Source organism: Oncorhynchus keta, chromosome 28 (genome assembly GCF_023373465.1).
Source record: "Oncorhynchus keta strain PuntledgeMale-10-30-2019 chromosome 28, Oket_V2, whole genome shotgun sequence".
NCBI lineage: Eukaryota > Metazoa > Chordata > Actinopteri > Salmoniformes > Salmonidae > Oncorhynchus > Oncorhynchus keta.
In genome coordinates, this window is record NC_068448.1 from 35,290,641 (window position 1) to 35,308,971 (window position 18,331).

Below are 18,331 nucleotides of genomic sequence, written 5' to 3' on the forward strand. Positions count from 1 at the left end.
ATTAGATCTTTGACTAGTGTGACACTGAATGAGAATGGATAGGCTGGTGCAAGTCAATGGTGTTGACCGCAGTCAAATTCCGTCTGACCGTAGTCAAATTCCGTTTGACCGTTTAGTTACTGCAACTAGGATTTTCCAAGCTCTGATGCTGCTGATGGTCATTAGCCCACCAAACTTGCTTTATTTGCCTTGTACTCTATTGTCCCTCTGCTCACTCTGACATCAATGCAAATGTTTTGGAAAATCAAATCAAACACTTCATGAGAGTTGCGTGAGAAAACCTCAATTAAAAAGGAGGATCCCATCAGCTTTCTATATGCGAGGCCTACTTTATTTATGAACTTTCCTAATAATAAGTACATTGCTTCGCTTTACAACAGGAGTATAGTCTACCTGGCTGGCATGAAAATGAACCATGGGAAAAGTGTCCTCCATTCGCTATTTAAGGGCATAGATTTTTTTTCCAATGCCCCTGTTCCTAGACAGTTTTAATTTGACCTTTATTTAACCAGGCAAGTCAGAACATATTGTTATTTACAATGACGGCCTGGGAACAGTGGGTTAACTGCCTGTTCAGGGGCAGAACGACAGATTTGTACCTTGTCAGCTCGGGGTTTGAACTCGCAACCTTCCGGTTACTAGTCCAACGCTCTAACCACTAGGCTACGCTGCCGCCCCAGTTGCATGATAATGGTCCATTCTTAATCCAAACTAATTTCACACATATATTATTTAGTACATGTAAAGACAATCCATTTAAGAGTAGTCTGATGGGTGACAATATTAGCCTATCACTTGTGAATGATGTATTGTCACTTAATGATACAAACACGCTGGGCATCATTCACAACTAAAGTGTCCAAATAACTTTAATCCGCTTTACAACCAGTGTAGAGCCTAACTGGCATACATAGGCAGCACGTGAGTTTCAAGTTTGGGGACGATTAAAAAAAAAGGCACCTTTTTATAATAAAGCTTTAAATGCATAATCGCATTTGCGGTCACTTTTGAGAACAGTGTATTCCCTCTAATTGATTCCATTTTGGAACATTTGCGCTTAGAGCCAGCTGTGGGCGCATTGCTGCACTTATAATGTGAAGAAATAGGCTAATAGTTGATCAACATTTTTAAGCTAAACGTTCCGATCTAGTACATCAGCCTCATTGCTTTAAAAAAAATGTTTTGATGTGAGTGGTTGTATTCATTTGGGATCTATCGCATCCCACAACTGTCCCAGAGTATGTTTGGAATATATATTTATTGCACAGAAGGACAAGTTGTCTAATAGAATAGGTCAACTTTTTAACTATGGGGGGGTAGTAGATTGACACAGACTAGTGCTTTTGCTGTTCATTAGGCCTACTCATCTTTTGTTGGCTGACAAAAAGTAGGCTAAATGTGGACAGTCCATCTAACATCTTCAATATGCACCTCAGAATTAGATAAGAGGATGTACGCATTTGCGTCCCCGATGTCTTTGTCTTCACTTGTAGCCTACTTCATAGCTGAGATGCCTGTGAGAAGGACCTGGTCACGTGACAGGCATTGGCTAATAAAAATGGAGATATCTGAGAGAGCCATGTGAGTGAGAAGTTCTTCGGTGCATGGCAGCCAGGAGAAGGGAATTATAATTATTATATTCAGCCCAAGGGTACAATGGCCACTTTGGTTGCAAAAGGCATGGATTCTTTTGGGGGCATTATGGCCACGCAAGGGGGATGCCGCTGGGAAATTCGAGGGCTGGTGAGAATATTATCAAGTGCTTGTCAAATTGTGAATGAGAGACTGATGAAGTGTGTGCAGCCTGCACAAGAAACAAGTCAGAGCTCATGGCTTTCATGCACATTTTTTTCAATCTCATCATGCAGACTGTACTAATATATTACATATCAAATAAAGTTGCATTGTTAACTCTAAATGAAGCATATAGGAGAACCTGTTTCTTTGTTAACCGCTCAACACAGAGTAGCCACATGCACTACCTTGGAAATATCCTTTCGATTTTATTCAGCTATGTTCATTTGTCTTCTTTATACTCTAAAATAACGCCACAGAATTGTAAGCAAATCTTGTCTGCTAAATGAACTAATGTAGCCCACAGCCAAATGGTATAACCATATCAGGGCCTAGAAATAGACTACATTTTCTTCACATCATGTTTCTTTAAATCTGTCGAAGATAATGGGTTCATTGTGATGATGAAGGCTACAGTATATTCAATGAATTTGAACCTTTTTAAGGTGTGCATCAGTGGCGAGTAGACTATGCGTGGAAGCCAAGAGATGCTAAATGTGTTTGTTAATTAACGGTCAATTACCACGAGACTGGCAGTTACTTGCTTGACAATCACCGGCTGACAATTTCATAACCGCCACAGCCCTAGTTATGATTGATTTGGTTTTCCAGTTGTGCCAATTAGTTGTAAGTTATTGCAGACCCAGTAATGCATTTGTTTAGCTTAGCTTTATCACTGGACTGCAGAGTGAAGGAAAAGCAGCCAACAAGTGCTCAGCATATGTGGGAACTCCTTCAACTCCTTCTTTAAGACTGTTGGAAAAGCATTCCTGATGAATCTGATTGAGAGAATGCCAAGAATGCGCAAAGCTGTCATCAAGGCAAAGGGTGGCTACTTTGGAAAAATGTCAAATATATTTGTGATTTGTTTAATACTTTTTTGGTTACTACATGATTCCATATGTGTATATCATAGTTTGGATGTCTTCACTATTATTCTACAATGTAGAAAATAGTACAAATAAAGAAAAACCCTTGAATGAGTAGGTGTCCAAACTTTTGTCTGGTACTGTACAATAATGTGGAGTGTAATGGGTTAGTCATGCCTTACACAGGGACTGTTGCCATGGTAAAAGCAGTTGGAGGTGAAACCTGTCACAGTAGGCTGAGTCACAGAACGGTTCTTTTGTGTGTGTGTGTGTCCGTGCGAGAGACAGACTGAGTGTGTGCGGCAGTGCAGCATAAAGAACTTGTCTGGGCAGCCCGGCTCTACTATTATTTCTAAGGAGCAATGGAAAAAAAAAAGCAAGAGACCCGTAACATTTTCACAAAACCCTGAGGAGAGAAAAGATTAGCCAATATTTATCTTTGGTGTTGTTTGCTGTTCAGCAGGTCCTCTGTCAAACTGCAGGGTTTACCCAACTGTAAACACACCATGTGGCAGAGGTTGGTGGGGGATGGGCATGTCCTTAGTTTCTAGACATTAATAAGCAGATTAAGAACCAAATGTGTCATCATTTCACATCTCAGAAACATCTTGATAAGAATCTTTTAAAACAGGCTGGTGCTCATATACTTAGAAACCTCGCAAAACATTCCATTTGTATTTATTTTGGCATGGTGTCTGTTGCACCTGTTTTCACTTTGCTGGTATGTGGTTGTTCTCATTAATACTGCATAAATAACATGCATGTATTATAAGTATCTCAGAATAATATGTGTCTTCTGGCTAGTAATGATAAGTACTTTCAATTCATAGTGGTAATAAATGTAATGTACATTTTTTAATATAATTGTATACGTTGTTGGAAAGACATACGCCTATCATAGCTGTTGTTATATTCACACATCCTTATGGCTGGAATCACATTGTATGGTGCACATTGTATGGTGCAACGGCAGCACAGGTATTAGTCAGTCGACCTGTATTGAGTTTTGCAAATCTCAGCCATTGTGCTTTTTGATTTGAGGTTGTCAGCACCAGCACATGAGTTGAGTTCCATTCAATATTCCGTGTTGGAAAAGTAAGAAACAAACCAGATAGCATTCTTATTGGCCACATTCCTGGGATTCTCCCTCAGGCAATGAGCAGCAATACCTCTTCTATTGTAACTGATACTGTATATCTGCTGCTGCCTAGGAAGCACAGTGGAAGAGATAGAAAGGGAGAGATATTCAAAAGGATTTGTTTTCACCCTCAAGTGGATATTGTATTTTCAAATATTTCTTTCAACAGAGATGTATTGAAAAGTACTCAAATCAAATGATCAGTAAGATGTAATGTGTCCGGTACAGGGATAGAACCTGCTGCCTTATCGCTGCTGACACCATGGTCTAATCAGCTGAGCTATCCAGACCATAAGCCTTTTGTTTTACTATATGTTATTAGTGAGCCTCTGCCTTAACACTCTGTTGTCCCGACAGGGGTGATGAAGGAGCCACCCCTTCAGGAGTCTTTGGAGCCAGCTCCGGTGGACACCCCAGCCAAGGAGCAGCGCTACATGAGTGGGCAGTACTTCTTTGAGTACTTGGTTGTGGTCAGCCTCAAGAAATCCAAAGAGGGGGCCTACGAGCCACAGATCACCTACCAGTTCCCCAAAGTGAGTCCGCTAGTTAGTAGAAACTCTGCATGTCTCCCAAAGGGGATAAAGAAGAAAAATGTGGATAAGAAATGAAAAGCGCAAGGGAAGTCATTGAATGGTCAGAGGGAGGTAGGAGAGAAGAATTCAGGTAGGCCTTCAGCACGGAAGATTATTAAGATTTTGTTTAAATTCCAGGCTTTATTCCATTAGATATACTGACGTTTCAACGTCACATGACATGTCTTCTTTGGGCTCTATTTAAATTTGTCTTTACGAGATTCCTCGCTTCCCATCTCCTCGGCCTCCTCAACTGTATTGGAGGAGAAGGTCTAAGGTCTCTCCCCTAGGACCTTCTTGTGTTTTGAGGCAAGGAGAGAGGAATTGAATAAATATTAATTGAGAAAGAGCCCAAGTTACATCCCTCCGACAAATATATTGGTCTTTCTCTCCATTTCTCTGTTGCCCTCTCTCTCCCTCTGTTAATCTCTCTCTTGCTCTTGCTCTCTCGCACTCTCTTTCTCAGAGGGATGGGATGGTGAGATTCCAAAGAGAGGAGGAGGAAAAGACCCTGAAGGCCATCACACTCTTCTGTTTCCCTGAGGGCATCAACTGGGCCCCCCTAACAGAGTACCACAGGTAACACTGCATCTAATATGAAGGATCATCATCAATGTGGGAAGATGGGTGTATTGTTGAGTCATTCCAATGTTGATGTCTTAAAGCTACCAATAGACTTACTTTCTCTCTCACTCGCTCCCTCTAGTGAGACATTCTCATTTGTCTTGACTGAGATCGACGGCAGCAGAAGGAACGGATACTGTAGGAGGCTACTGGTATGTTTCACTTTGGGTTTTCACTTGAGATTATTTATAGTGCGGTGAATGCCATGCCCATTATCTGTCTCTCTCTCTCTGTTTCTCCATTGTTCTCGTCTAGCCCCACGGCAACGGCGCTCGCCCACCTGAGGCCTACTGCATCATTAGCAGGTTGGCTTGTTTCGGACTGTTCTCCAAGGTAACACGCCTCGAATGTCATTGGCTTTTGGCTGTCAGAAATGAGTGTTTTACCCAGAGACTGGGTAAGTTGAACTGGGTGGATCCCTGGCTGTAACGATGCTTCATACTTCTGAGTAAATCTCTCCCTGGGCCTTCAGTTAGGAATCATGCTGACAACATTGTGCACGTGGTAAAAAAGGAATTAAGCCAACATTGGATAACACCACACGTGCTCAGATTTCAAATGGATTACAAGCCATTTCCACTAGCATTTCTACATGCTTCAAAAATGCTAGCCAGGATCTTCTGGCCTTTCTTAATTAACCAGCTAATAAACTTAAAAGCATTCTTGAGGAAATGGCAACTCTTGTCTTTCATGAAGTGTACTTTCTCTTTAAAGAGAAAAGATAGCTCTCACTTATCCCAGTACTCCCTTGAAAATGTTAACAGCTAATAACTTCTCTACAATCTCCCATATCGAGAAAAAAACGACTAGAAGAAGACACTCCTCCCTCCACTGACGTGGAACTGAAACACAGTCAAGATCAAGAGCTTCATCCCCGACAAAGGCACTGAGGTTAGCGCCCTGATGTGTCCGATGTAGCCACATGGCTAAGTTGGCATAGCACAATGACATGCTGTTCCTTGAGACCTGGGTCATATTAATTTGGGAACACTGTAGCAAAATGTTAGGATTGGAATAATTGGTTGTAATTAGATGTCATGAAAACCAGCACACACAGTTCCACGAGTTGAGAAACATCCACATTGATAGCACTAGCGGTCAGTTTCATTTAAGATGAGGGAGGATGATATTTTTTTTATTATGAGCATGGCCTAATTTCTGTTACAGCATATTGGATGACTGTTATTCATATTCCATTCACCCAGTTCAATGTAACATATAGGTTTAGGCAACTACATGATACTCTAATGTTCCCTATACCCATCATGAGGTTGCTACAACCTAGCCTATGAATGAAAGTTTACAACGTACAGTAGGTGCACACAAGTCCAGAGAGATTTGAGGTGACCGACAGTGACACATTCAATACCGCCTTGCACACTCATGCCTGCATCTAGCGGATCTAGGGCGTAATCATTAGTCCAACAGTTGCAAACGAGAGTTTCTATTGGACAAATGTGGGTATGTTTATCCCAGTTTCATTACGTTTGTGAAACGTTATTTTTATTTATCCGTTATTTTACCAGGTAAGTTGACTGAGAACACGTTCTCATTTGCAGCAACGACCTGGGGAATAGGAGGGGGATGAATGAGCCAATTGTAAACTGGGGATTATTAGGTGACCATGATGGTTTCAGGGCCAGATTGTGAAATTTAGCCAGGACACCAGGTTTAACACCCCTACTCTTACGATAAGTGCCATGGGATCTTTAATGACCTCAGAGAGTCAGGACACCCGTTTAACGTCCCATCCGAAAGACGGCACCCTACACAGGGCAGTGTGCCCTGGGGCATTGGGATATTTTTTTTTAGACCAGAGGGAAGAGTGCCTCCTACTGGCCCTCCAACACCACTTCCAGCAGCATCTGGTCTCCCATCCAGGAACTGACCAGGACCAACCCTGCTTAGCTTCAGAAGCAAGCCAGCAGTGGTATGCAGGGTGGTATTTTGTCATAACAAAATCAACAGAATGAATACACCCCTGATTACACGTAAACACAGTTCACTTTCATAGCAGCCACGTTGTATTCCTTCTCGCATCTACACACTCTCCTCCTCACCTTATCCCTACGCTTGTGGACGTCAATGCACACGTCAGCTGACCAGGCGGGAAAAGAAATCCCAGCCAAACCATATAACATCATACTCAACATAGGTAATAGAACTAACCCGGTACAATCATTCATTACAGTGAGTCAGTAAGCAGTTTAGCAGTTAGACCGGTGGGCCCCAGTGGCAATACGTTTGTAAAACCAAAAGCTAACCTTGACTTGGAAGAGTTTGTGTTGGATAGTTATAGTCAGTAAAAAGTGACAAAATATAGCTCTCTTGCTTCTTATGTTTGAAGAAATGAAGTTGTTCAACTATTGTCTTTCTCTCTCTGAGTCAACTACTCACCACATTGTATGCACTGCAGTGCTACCTAGCTGTAGCTTATGCTTTCAATACTAGATTCATTCTCTGACCCTTTGAGTAGACAACATGTCAGTTCATGCTGCAAGAGCTCTGATGGGTTGGAGGATGTCCTCCGGAAGTTGTCGTAATTCCTGTGTAAGTCTATGGAAGGGGGTGAGAACTATGAGCCTCCTAGGTTTTGTATTGAAGTCAATGTACCCAAAAGAGGACGGAAGCCAGTTGTCCTCCTGCTACACCTTGGTGCTACCCTGCAGAATGCTGTTGAGGCTACTGTAGACCTTCATTGCAAAACAGTGTGTTCTTATAATACATGATTTGGTGACGTGAATAGATTTATCTCAAAAGGAGAACTTTTTAAATTATTCACTATTTTTATGAATGACAGGTGGGGTGGGAAAGCACTAGGGTAGACACCTACCCAGGCCCTGTCACTAATGTGATCATCCAGGCCAGGAGAGGAGAAGGGCTGGGTGTATTCAGTAGGAACCAAAGGGAAGGGGAAGGATCCTACAAAAAAATTGTTTCTGTTGCAAAAAGTAAAAGGTTTTTCTATGGTGTGCGAGTAATGAATACACCCCCTGGGTGAAGGGTACTCGCCTTCCAAGCTACAGAAAATAACGATAAGCACACCACTAGAGAGGGGGGGAGACATTAAAGTGAGGAGACAAGACTAACAAGATGCACAAAGCTAGTCGGACACAGAGCAAGACAAGGAACACACACAGCTAGTGAAAAAGAAGACACAATGTCATCAGTTGAAGATGTATTTACTGAAATGAAAAGGAAACATCGTATTTTCCTGGAATAATGCTGGTGACACACACACACAGCGAACATCAATGTTAAGCCGGGAAGACATCGTCTTCATAGAGCAGGGTTCCCCAACTTTGGGTTTTCACTTGAGATTATTTATATTGTGGTGAATGCCATGCCCATTATGTCTCCCTCTTGCTCTCTGTTCATGCTGCAAGAGCTTTGATAGGTTGAAGAACGTCCTCCGGATGTTGTCATAATTACACACACACACTGCATTGAGATAGGAGAGGTATTACTGAGGTGAGATGTTCCAATCCTATCCTGCAACATTCCATTTCTCAGGCCCTTTTTTCCCTAGTTAACCCCCACGCACACTATTTGTTTAGTGGTTGCTGTATATTATCTGTATGTTTAGGTCTGATTACTTTAGTTAAACTGCTATATATTTCAGCAAGCACACTCATTCTGAAAAATAAACTGTGTCTCAAACTCCGCCAGGACATACTTTCAATGGTGCTATCCCACTTCTGATACCGTTGTAGTTAATTAGGGTGCAATGTCTACCGGCACTCAAACTCTGGTCCATGTGACTTCCATTCCAAAACCCTAGCCATTATACCAAGAGTCAACCCAACATTATTAAGAGACTAATATCTGGGGTCAATTATTTTCCCTGCTCGCTTGCCTCAATTTTCATGAAATTAAATCCGTTAGTAAATCAACTTTGTATTGCTTTGGTGTATATAACAAGTTGGTGACGGTGGTAACATTTACTGTACATAACATGTTGGCAACAATGGTGACGTGTAGATAAGAGTTGACTCTCTCCCATCTAGATCATCAGTCTGACGCGGCCGCTGGACTCGTGGCTAGAGCATGTGGACTTCCGCACACTCTTTCGCTGCTTGACCGATGAGGATTGTCCTGCTCGTGTTCGCTGCCGCCGTTATGGAGCGACGCATCGTCTTCATAGCGGAGGAGCTCAGGTACTGCACGCACAGACACACAGGTTATTACTTACTAGTCAAATCAACATAGTCGTCTGAGACGAATGCATCAACTCTGTCAATGGGAGCCTATTATAAAAACGTCATTGCATATGAATCGAGATGCTCCTTACACGTTGAGGACCACTCAGAAATAAAAACTTAAAATCACAATGAGAAGCTTCAAGGGGGTATTAGAAGTTCACATTGTTCCCACAGTGACACACATACCAGGGGTTGGAACAAAATTATTTTTCAATTGTCGTTTCATTTTGAACAGAACCTCTATTTTTGTCGTTCTGTTGCACTATTCCGACCAGCGAAATAAAGTAGTGAACCGGTTAAGTACTGTTTTATATCGTTCCTTTTTTAACCTGTGATAAAGTTTTTTGTTTTGTTTTACATTTAGCTTGTTAAATTACTTTACCAAACAGTGAATTATACCTAGGAGGAGCGGCTTTTATGGACGAACTTTGAATGTCCTTTGAGCTAGCTAGCTAACAAGCGTGCTTGTCTTACCTTTTTTTTTTTTTTTCCCAACATGAAACGTGATATCTAGGCCTATGGTGTCCTTTTAACTAGCTTTTGAAAAAGTTAATCCATTCATCTCAAGCTAATAAAAAAATCTTGATCTTCTGAATAACGCTCGTAACGTCAGTATAGTAGCCTATGCTTTGGATGGGGAGGGGCAGGTAGTCTAAGCGTACACTATCAAAGATTTTCAACTGGTAGGCAGACCATGGAATACATTTCTGAGTGACAGAGGGAGGGCTTTGCATATGTGCTTTTTTTTGTGGGACTAGAAAAATATGCTTGAAACTTTAAAATAACGTTGTTACCCGGTTCTCATGCTTTTAAAATAACATTTCTGTTCTGGAACAGTATGGGTGACTTTTGTTTTCGGTTCTGTTCCTTGAACTGGTTCCCCTGACACATACACACACGCACTGAATAACTTTAACTTCTGTCTCTCCTCAGCACCCTGTCCCAGGTGATCCACGCCGTGGTCGCCCTGCTCTACCCCTTCACCTGGCAGCACACCTTCATCTCCATCGTCCCCGAGATCCTCATTGACGTGGTCATGGCCCCCACCCCCTACCTGCTGGGTGTGCAGAAGCGGCTCCTGGAACAGGTCACGGACCAGAGCGACGTGAGTCACCCCCACCTGTGATAATGTTACAGAAATGTTGGCTTCGACACACCAGCTTCGCTCACGTTCGTTACGAAAGCCTGGGGAAGTTGTTGGCAGGAAAACACACAAAAAAGGGGTGGAGTATGGTAGAATCTAGATGAACTCTAATGATGAATTCCCACTTCTCAAACCAATCACATATTTTTGCATTGGTCAAACTCCAAACAGAGGTGGTTTCTGAACATTTGACTGACTTGCAACAAGGTGCCTAACATAAAATACAAATAACCCAAAGCAACAGTAAACATGTTGTCCCCCACGAATGATGCAGCCCCCTCCCCCTAGGCCAATTGAGTTATGTGACGTAACACATTTCAGTTCATTACCATAGCCACTGCCTTAGGCCGATCCGTGTCATTTTGTTAATGCCGGATCTCTATGGCATCATTCACCTAAGTTTCGTCAAAATCGTCCCAGTGCTGTCTAGAGATATCGCGTGTGACTAAGATAGAAACGGACGGAGACAGATTCACAGTCCCCTCCCCGATTTCATCGTGGGGGACAATAACACTGCATAGGCTACTAAAACTTTTGTCCTAGATGGTAGGAAAAGATGCATGGACAAAACAATAAAAGTGAAATGCCTCTACAGAGGGGATATGGCATGTCTTCTCAGAGCCAATCAAATGTGAGTGTTAACTGCCAGACATTAAAACACAAAAATCCAATAGTGACTTCTAATAGTTGCGTCAACGAGACGAGATTTGGAAGGATGGCCCTGTGATTGTTTTTGATTTATTTAATTTCCTAACAGTTAAATTCATACTTAACAATCATAACAAAATACGTCTTTCACCTTGTCACACACTACACAAATAATACAATTCTTCTCCCCCAGGCTTTTAAAATAAATAGTGAGACTACAACAAAGTTAGCACATTACCAGTTAAATGTCAAACGTAAAACTAATGACATGGGCCCTGTCCAGAAACAACACCTAAACCCCATGTATATATCTGAAAAGACTGGATAGAAGTCTGCTATCCTATTTGACTGAAAGCACAGGAAGGGGTAGGGGCAATGGGGTTGTTCCTGGATCAGATCTTGACGCTATCTCAATTGATTTCCTTGATTCCTCACCTCCTTCACAATGTATTGGAGGAGATGGTCCAAGGTCCCTAGCCTCAGACCAATGCATTTTGAGGAGGAGGCGAGGAATCAAGGAAAGATTGAGAAAGAGCCCCTGAATGACTGGATGAGAAGTTTGGGAGTCTTGGTAGTAATAGTGATGGATTGGTGTTGGAATAATGATTGTAGGCTCTGTTTTCCCCAACACAGCTGCTTGTTGTGGACTTGTCAGAGGATAAGGGGGACACTTTCCTAGTTCGAGTAAGTGTGTAGTCTCGAGAGTGGAGCAATGGCCTAAATGTGCGTTTTAAAAAAAGTCAAATTTTATGCCTTGTATGCTCTTTTGAATTAATTCAGTTTATTTGTACTGTTTTGCACTTAATACTATGGGGGGAAATGGGAATTTTGCTTTGTCATACCATTGAATATTGTAACTGTTTTATAGAGCGGAGATGAGAAGTCTATTCTGCCCCCTAAGCTCCAAGATGAAATACTGCAGGCACTAAGAAATAGGAAAGAAGAAGCCAGTGAGTATATTTTGATATCAGCCTTTGAAACAAATGCCTGAACAAATGTGAAAGGGAAAACCGCTTTATAAGATGTTGTGCATTTTAGTTTAGTTGATTTCACAATTGGGAAAATAGGTTTTCCATCAGATGTTTTTGCAAGAGGAAAAAGAGCTGTTGCATGGGTTATTTTATTTATTTATTCTAGAGATTGCATTGCTCTTTTTCACCTACAGTACCACATCAGGTGTACAGATGGCCATACTGATGAATTAACTGTAACCTTTGAATATAGATTGTTTTATGCTCTATTCGATCCTTTCAAAGTAATGTGAGGTTTAGGAAAATTAGCATGTCATCATAAGAGACTGGTTGATCACACTCAAGGTCGAAGTTATGGCTCTCGAGCACGGCCAAATAACACACCTTGGTTGAAACCACCTGGACTGTGGCTAAACGTGTGTGTACCATTTCCCACGCAGCTGTGGAGGAGCTGAACACGGTGGTCTCGGAAGCCTTCCTGCCCTTCTTCGTGAAGACTGTCGGCCATTTTGCCTCATACGTGACGCGGAAAGGAAGAGGGCAGCCGGGGGTGTTTCAGAGCAGGGCCTTCTACAAGGCCATCGAGTCCAAGACCACGCGGCACTTTGTCAAGAAGTTCCTCCAGACCCAGATGTTTGACCTGTTTATCCAAGAGTTGGAGCAGCAGCAGCCAGCGAGCCCCCAGCAAGGTGAGAGCTTTAATACATACTTGCATAACATGAGAATTTGAAAGCTATATAACATATCTAAAGATGAGGCCGGGTTGTTCTTGGGTGATAACATGCCTCTTGTTCGCTTATCATTAATTTACTCATTATCACCCCCTCATCTTTTCAGGGATTTTCCACAAAAAGATTGTTGAGTACCAGGAAAAGAAGAAAAGAGAGAAGGCAAAGAAGAGATAGTGTCTTGTGAATACACTGTAAACGAGGCTGATTGTGTATATAAGGGATTTACTGTAGATGTGATAAAATAGATTTGAGATGTAAATATTGGAAGTGAATCATTTGTATTTATAGTTTTATGTGTTGGGGTAACAGTGGGTATTTTATGTGTTGCTACTGTATATGATAGACGGTTGACAAGACCACTTGTTAGAATGAGTGTTGAGCTCAAATCTGTCACCATCTGAACCTGCTATTATTAAGCAGAAAAAAAATTCTAATAAAGACTGAATCTTTGAACCTTTACGCCAACTTTCCTGTTTTTTTTTCAGTCAGGTTCAAGAATGAAGTTTCTAAATAAGCACGTGTGTGCATACATGCACAAGAGGTCAGTCAGAGTGGGAGATTTTGACAAGTCATTAAAAAACAGATTTATTTGTAGAAAAGTAAAATACCAGAAATGTTTCCAGCAAACTGTACAATACAGATACAGCAAAGGCTAACTCATGGACCGTAAGTCAAAGCTGATGCATCACACTTTCAATTAACATTTTGACCCACTAAATATCTTTACTTGTGTTCATTAGGCACCACACTGAAGCAGGGAAGGACTGCCTGGACTGGTCCAATAAGTAAACACATTTTCCATTGTGTGACGTAATGAACACAGTTCAGTCAATGAAGTGCTGAGTCCAATGGCATCCTCTTGCCTCCTTTCCTTAAATCACAGACCCCAAATCACGTGGGCAAATACATTATTGTTCCAGCCTATTCAAACCTTCCATTTAGCAAGAGATGAAGGGAAGTCATTTCGGGGCACAGAGATGCTTTTCCTGGGGTGGGACTGCAGTGTGGACACAGAAAGGGGCAGTGTAGTCAGATGCTCCCAGCGAGCAGTGGCGAATGCTCTCCATGGTGGGCATGCTCTCTCACGTCGTAATGGGCGTAGTCGTACAGGTGATTACTCTGCATGACAACTTGTACCCGCAACTGGATTTTCTGGGGAGCAAAGAACATGAATACACCTGAAACTTCTATGGTGAGAGGCCATTCAACCCATCTTCCTTAGCTGATGAAACAACTGAGAATGAGCTGTAACATATTAAATGTATCACATTCAGCTCTACTCATACAAATGTAATTTGTTATACAAAACAGATCTGAGAATGAAGTCTTGCAATGGTAGTGTTTATTTTGCTTTGCCATTGGGGAGAGCAGGAAGACCGTACCTGGAAATCTCTGATGTAAGTGAGGAAGAAGCAAATAAAGGAGAAGGCCAGGCACCACTCAGCCACAGCACTGACCAGATGGGCTGTGTAACCCTGCAAGATATGGCACCATTGACCCCAGAGGAAACCATTAGAAACAAACTCAAACAGTTGACAAAGGTAATTTGAGCAACTATGATTTAAGTTCAATTAGTAAAATACCAACCAATATAGTAGCATTGTTATGGAAATGATAATGGACAAAGGGATATTATGGTCTCTTGCTGAGCCATATTAGACAATATATTAACAAGGAAAGGATCTCCATGTTCTAGTATTTTAGTAGGAAGTAGCATTCCTACGTGCCTCATGTATTTGTACGTACTTCACATTGTACTTGGGTGCTGCTGGACAACAATCTCTACATAGAACAAACTAGTAGCCACTATTTCCAATCTTATAATATTTAGTAGGATCACAGTGTAGAGGACCCTGATGTTTGCCCACCGTTTCTTCTGGTCTCCAGCGTATTTTTCTGTCCACGTCCACGCCTGGTAGGTCATCATACAGAATGGCTGACGACACAAACGCTGAGAGAGGGCGAAGGGGTCAAGGGCTAGAACTGCAGCAGTGGAAGATGTAGTCATATTATTGAGGGACAGACATAACACTTCAATACAGTATCAGATTTTAAACGAGGACCGAGTCAGTTTTCCCCAAACCAATGAGCATGCTTTTTAGTCCAGGAGTAGACTTAATTTGAGCCCAGGAAACTGGTCCTACAGGTGGTCCAAGTATCCCCAAAATGCAATGGTTTCTCACGGTTGTTTTCATCCAAAATCCATTCAGTTCCCCACTGTTGTATCCCCTTCTAATATGTCAATGTCTGCAACTTCCCTTTGTACACTGCTCTGCGTGTGCTCCAGAGTCAGACTAGTATGGTGAAGGATACAGATGATGACGCTGGCCATTGTCCACAGCCCCACGGCGGTGCGCGCCCACAGGATGTCTCGGCCGTGGAAGCGAGGCTGCATGTGGTATGACACCCCCGTCTGAACCAGGATGTAGAGCACCCCACAGCCAAAGGTCAGCCCCGCCCCCAGCAGGTGCACTGACATGATGGTGGTTTTCTGCAAAAGGGCAGAGGTGGTAATGGATTTCATACCCGACCCAAGCTTTCACACTTTCCAGAAGGAATAACATCGAAGGTCTTTGACTCAAGAGGTGAGAGAGGGAGCAAATGTGATATGTCCATCATCATTCAGAGAACAGTGAAGAGTTGAGAACACTGAAATGTGTGTGTGTGCTCCTTCTCAACACTGACAGCTGGCTCTTTCGTCCAATTCCAAATCGACCCATTCCTTACCCCCTATGCTAGATCTGAGAGGGTTTGATAAGTGTAAGCTATATGGCAAAATGATTGCTTATAAGGGTCAGGGTTGATTTGGAATTGGGTATTTATATAAGAGGATAGTTATAATGGAAAAGTGGGGTAGGCAACGCTGTATGTACCTGGAAGTTGGCGACGACGCACATGCCCACTGAGCTCATGATACCCAGGACCATGCCAGCACAGTTAAGTCGATGCAGTTTAAGCTCGCCCCCTAGTGCCAGAGCCTGGACCTGCTTGTATCGCACATAGACAGTGGCTACACCTGCAGGGTCAACCACATATAGAGGGATGGACACAAGATTAATGGGAAGTGTGTGCTTTAAAGTAAATGTCCAGTGTCTCCAGATTGATAAAATATTACCAATTACAATGAGTGAACGTTTTCCTTCCCAAAAAATGGCAATTAAAGCTGAAATAAGTAACTTTTTGGGTGACCTGACCAAATTCACGTGTTATAGATCATTAATTGAAAGTAAGTCTAAGAGGCAATAGATCTGTTCTGTGTGCTATTTCTATGCTTCACATTGTTAAGTTTCGTTTTTGCGTAATTTACTTCCGGCCTTGTACACCAGTTTCCGACAGCTGGTTATGGAAAATATGTTTTAGATGGTACAATGATTTATACACTCTACTTGCTTTGTCACAAACTACAATTTTTGCAACCAGGAAATGGCGGAGCGATTACAACATCGTCATCTTAAGTAAATTCAAAACAAGATTTTGTTGGAATGGTGTGGGCGTATGAATCATGAATAAAATGTATGCGAGTAGTCCACTGATTGGCCAGATCATGAGGAAATGGCAAGCATTTTTTAAACTGTCTGTTTTGAGGTGGAGTTTAATTTTGACCACAATTACGACCAGCGGATGATTCAACAACATTATTTGGGTAGGAGGTAACAGAATATGAATTTAAGTGATTCTTACTTGGTCTTTCATGTGTGAACCACTGACAAAAATCCCCACTTAACTGATTTAACAACGAAACCACATAGATCACACTAATTCGTCCACAATCCCCTGCGAGGTCTGACAGGGCCAACACATACTTCTTGCTTCACAAATAACATCCATGAAACTAGATTTGTATGTAGCAGTCATTTCATTGGCTGACATTCAAAGGCACTCTTTCTCCAACCATGACAAATCCCTGGAAATGTTGAACCTGGAATACAATCAAGTCAGTGTTTGAGCAGTGTGTTGAACTAGGTCACAGAGGAGACGTAGTCGTCCTGCAAACTGTCACCCACTTTAATATTTTCAGCCACTAAATTCTAGTCAAAGGAGTTTGCATTCCCCTTCTATTTTGGGACCACTTAACTATTATACCTGATATGGTGTGTCCATTTTGTTTTACCTAAAAAGGAAGAGATGCTCAGCATGAACCCAAAGACACAGCTTTCGGGAACCACTGCGCTGGCATCACTGTAAGGAAACACACCACAATCATCTCTGTTATACACAGGAACAAATGGGCAACATTTTAGTCATTTCGCAGAGGCTCTTATCCGGAGCAATTAGGGTCAAGTGCACATTGTCAGAATTATCACCTAGGTCTGCTCGGGGATTCGAACCAGCAACCTTTCCGTTACTGGGTAAACATTTTTTTTGCGTTCTTCAAACCTTTTGGTATTGGAATCATCCTGTAATTATTTATAGCACAAACCAGAAGTTGTCCAAAAACATCTCATCTTCCTCTCATAGGAGCGAATCCCAACTTCAGACATCAATGCATGACTAAGTGGAAGTTAGGATTCGCCCTACACACACACAGTTTGGCAGGCCCTGGTCCAGTACCTGATGTAGGGCACTAGTAGGTCGACGTGGCCCAGCAGCACAGCGGTGACATAGCTGACGACAAAGGTGGACAAGGACCAGGTGACCAAGGCTGCAGGGAGGGCACATAGCCCCCTCTGGAACCACCACATACCCCCTGGGACAGGGGGAGGAAGGGGTCCTGTCAGAGCAGTCCCTAACACATACATAAGTGAATACATAGATCACATAATCATGTCCAAATTCCACACTTAGTCACTAAGTGAACCTCCTGTTCAAAAAGCCCCCCCCACACACAACCACTATACAAATCAGTCTTAAAAACCCACGCGTTCTCAACCAAACAGATTTCTACATCCTACTACACACACTAACCCATTACTGACACCATAACCATTCACAATCTTAGTCCCACTGTTTTCATTAAATCGCAGCACATAATCTCAATGGTGGTATCACTCACAGTAGTAGGCAGAGCGAGAGACTCAGGACGCCATTCAACGCAGCAAGAGCAGTATAGCTCTAGATAGACACGGGTTTCAAGCGTGAGAAAAGTTGGTCCGTCTCTGTGAAACCCTGCTTTTATTAGTCAGTTGGGAAACTGCTTTGATGGGAGATGAAGAGAACAGAACTGTGTGTGTGAGAGCAAGAGAATGTGTGTTTGTCTGTTCCATACAGACAGTCTAAGAACTCAAGACACACCCCTCCCCTCAAACAGGACTTGTGACTAGTCTCCTGTTCTTTGCGCAGCCTAAAACCAGCTGACTCCCAGACAGTATGACTTTCATTTAACTTAGTGCTGGCTGACCCCACACGCACGCATGTGCCAAAGAGGCATACACATTATGACAAAAAAATACTTAATAACAATTATCCCTAATAAGAGTTAAAATATTGGGGCAGTTCCCCAGATCCAGATTAAGTTTAGCTTAAATCCAGGACATGGCTTAATCTGTGTAAGGGAAACTGCCCCATTATGGCACTTATACATATGTTAATTAAAACACAAGTAGAATATCACAACACTACACATCAAACCCAAAGTCTGTTTCCAATTTTGCGGAGTCTGTCACAAGTCAAAGGACTGCATAGGATCATTAGTCACTTT

The 18,331-nt window shown here is 42.3% G+C and overlaps 1 protein-coding gene and 1 pseudogene across 2 annotated transcripts; one reads left to right on the forward strand and one right to left on the reverse strand.

Annotated features, from left to right (window-relative positions):
* The window catches only part of LOC118361201 (DENN domain-containing protein 2D-like), a 37,072-nt pseudogene extending 23,920 nt beyond the window's left edge, over positions 1–13,152 (forward strand).
* Positions 13,153–13,265: 113 nt separating this feature from the next.
* On the reverse strand, positions 13,266–18,298 carry LOC118361207 (DNA damage-regulated autophagy modulator protein 2). Of its 2 annotated transcripts, none has more exons than XM_035740947.2 (8): positions 17,687–18,298; positions 17,245–17,380; positions 16,805–16,872; positions 15,567–15,709; positions 15,007–15,184; positions 14,562–14,644; positions 14,076–14,168; positions 13,266–13,845 (listed from the first exon to the last, which is right to left on the reverse strand). In XM_035740947.2, the coding sequence occupies exons 2-8, from the start codon at positions 17,373–17,375 to the stop codon at positions 13,723–13,725; spliced, it is 819 nt and encodes a 272-aa protein (XP_035596840.1). In that variant the 5' UTR covers positions 17,376–17,380; positions 17,687–18,298; the 3' UTR covers positions 13,266–13,722. The 2 variants fall into 2 exon arrangements, with proteins under 2 accessions (XP_035596840.1, XP_035596842.1); XM_035740949.2 differs by having other exon boundaries at positions 17,245–17,419.
* Positions 18,299–18,331: the final 33 nt, after the last annotated feature.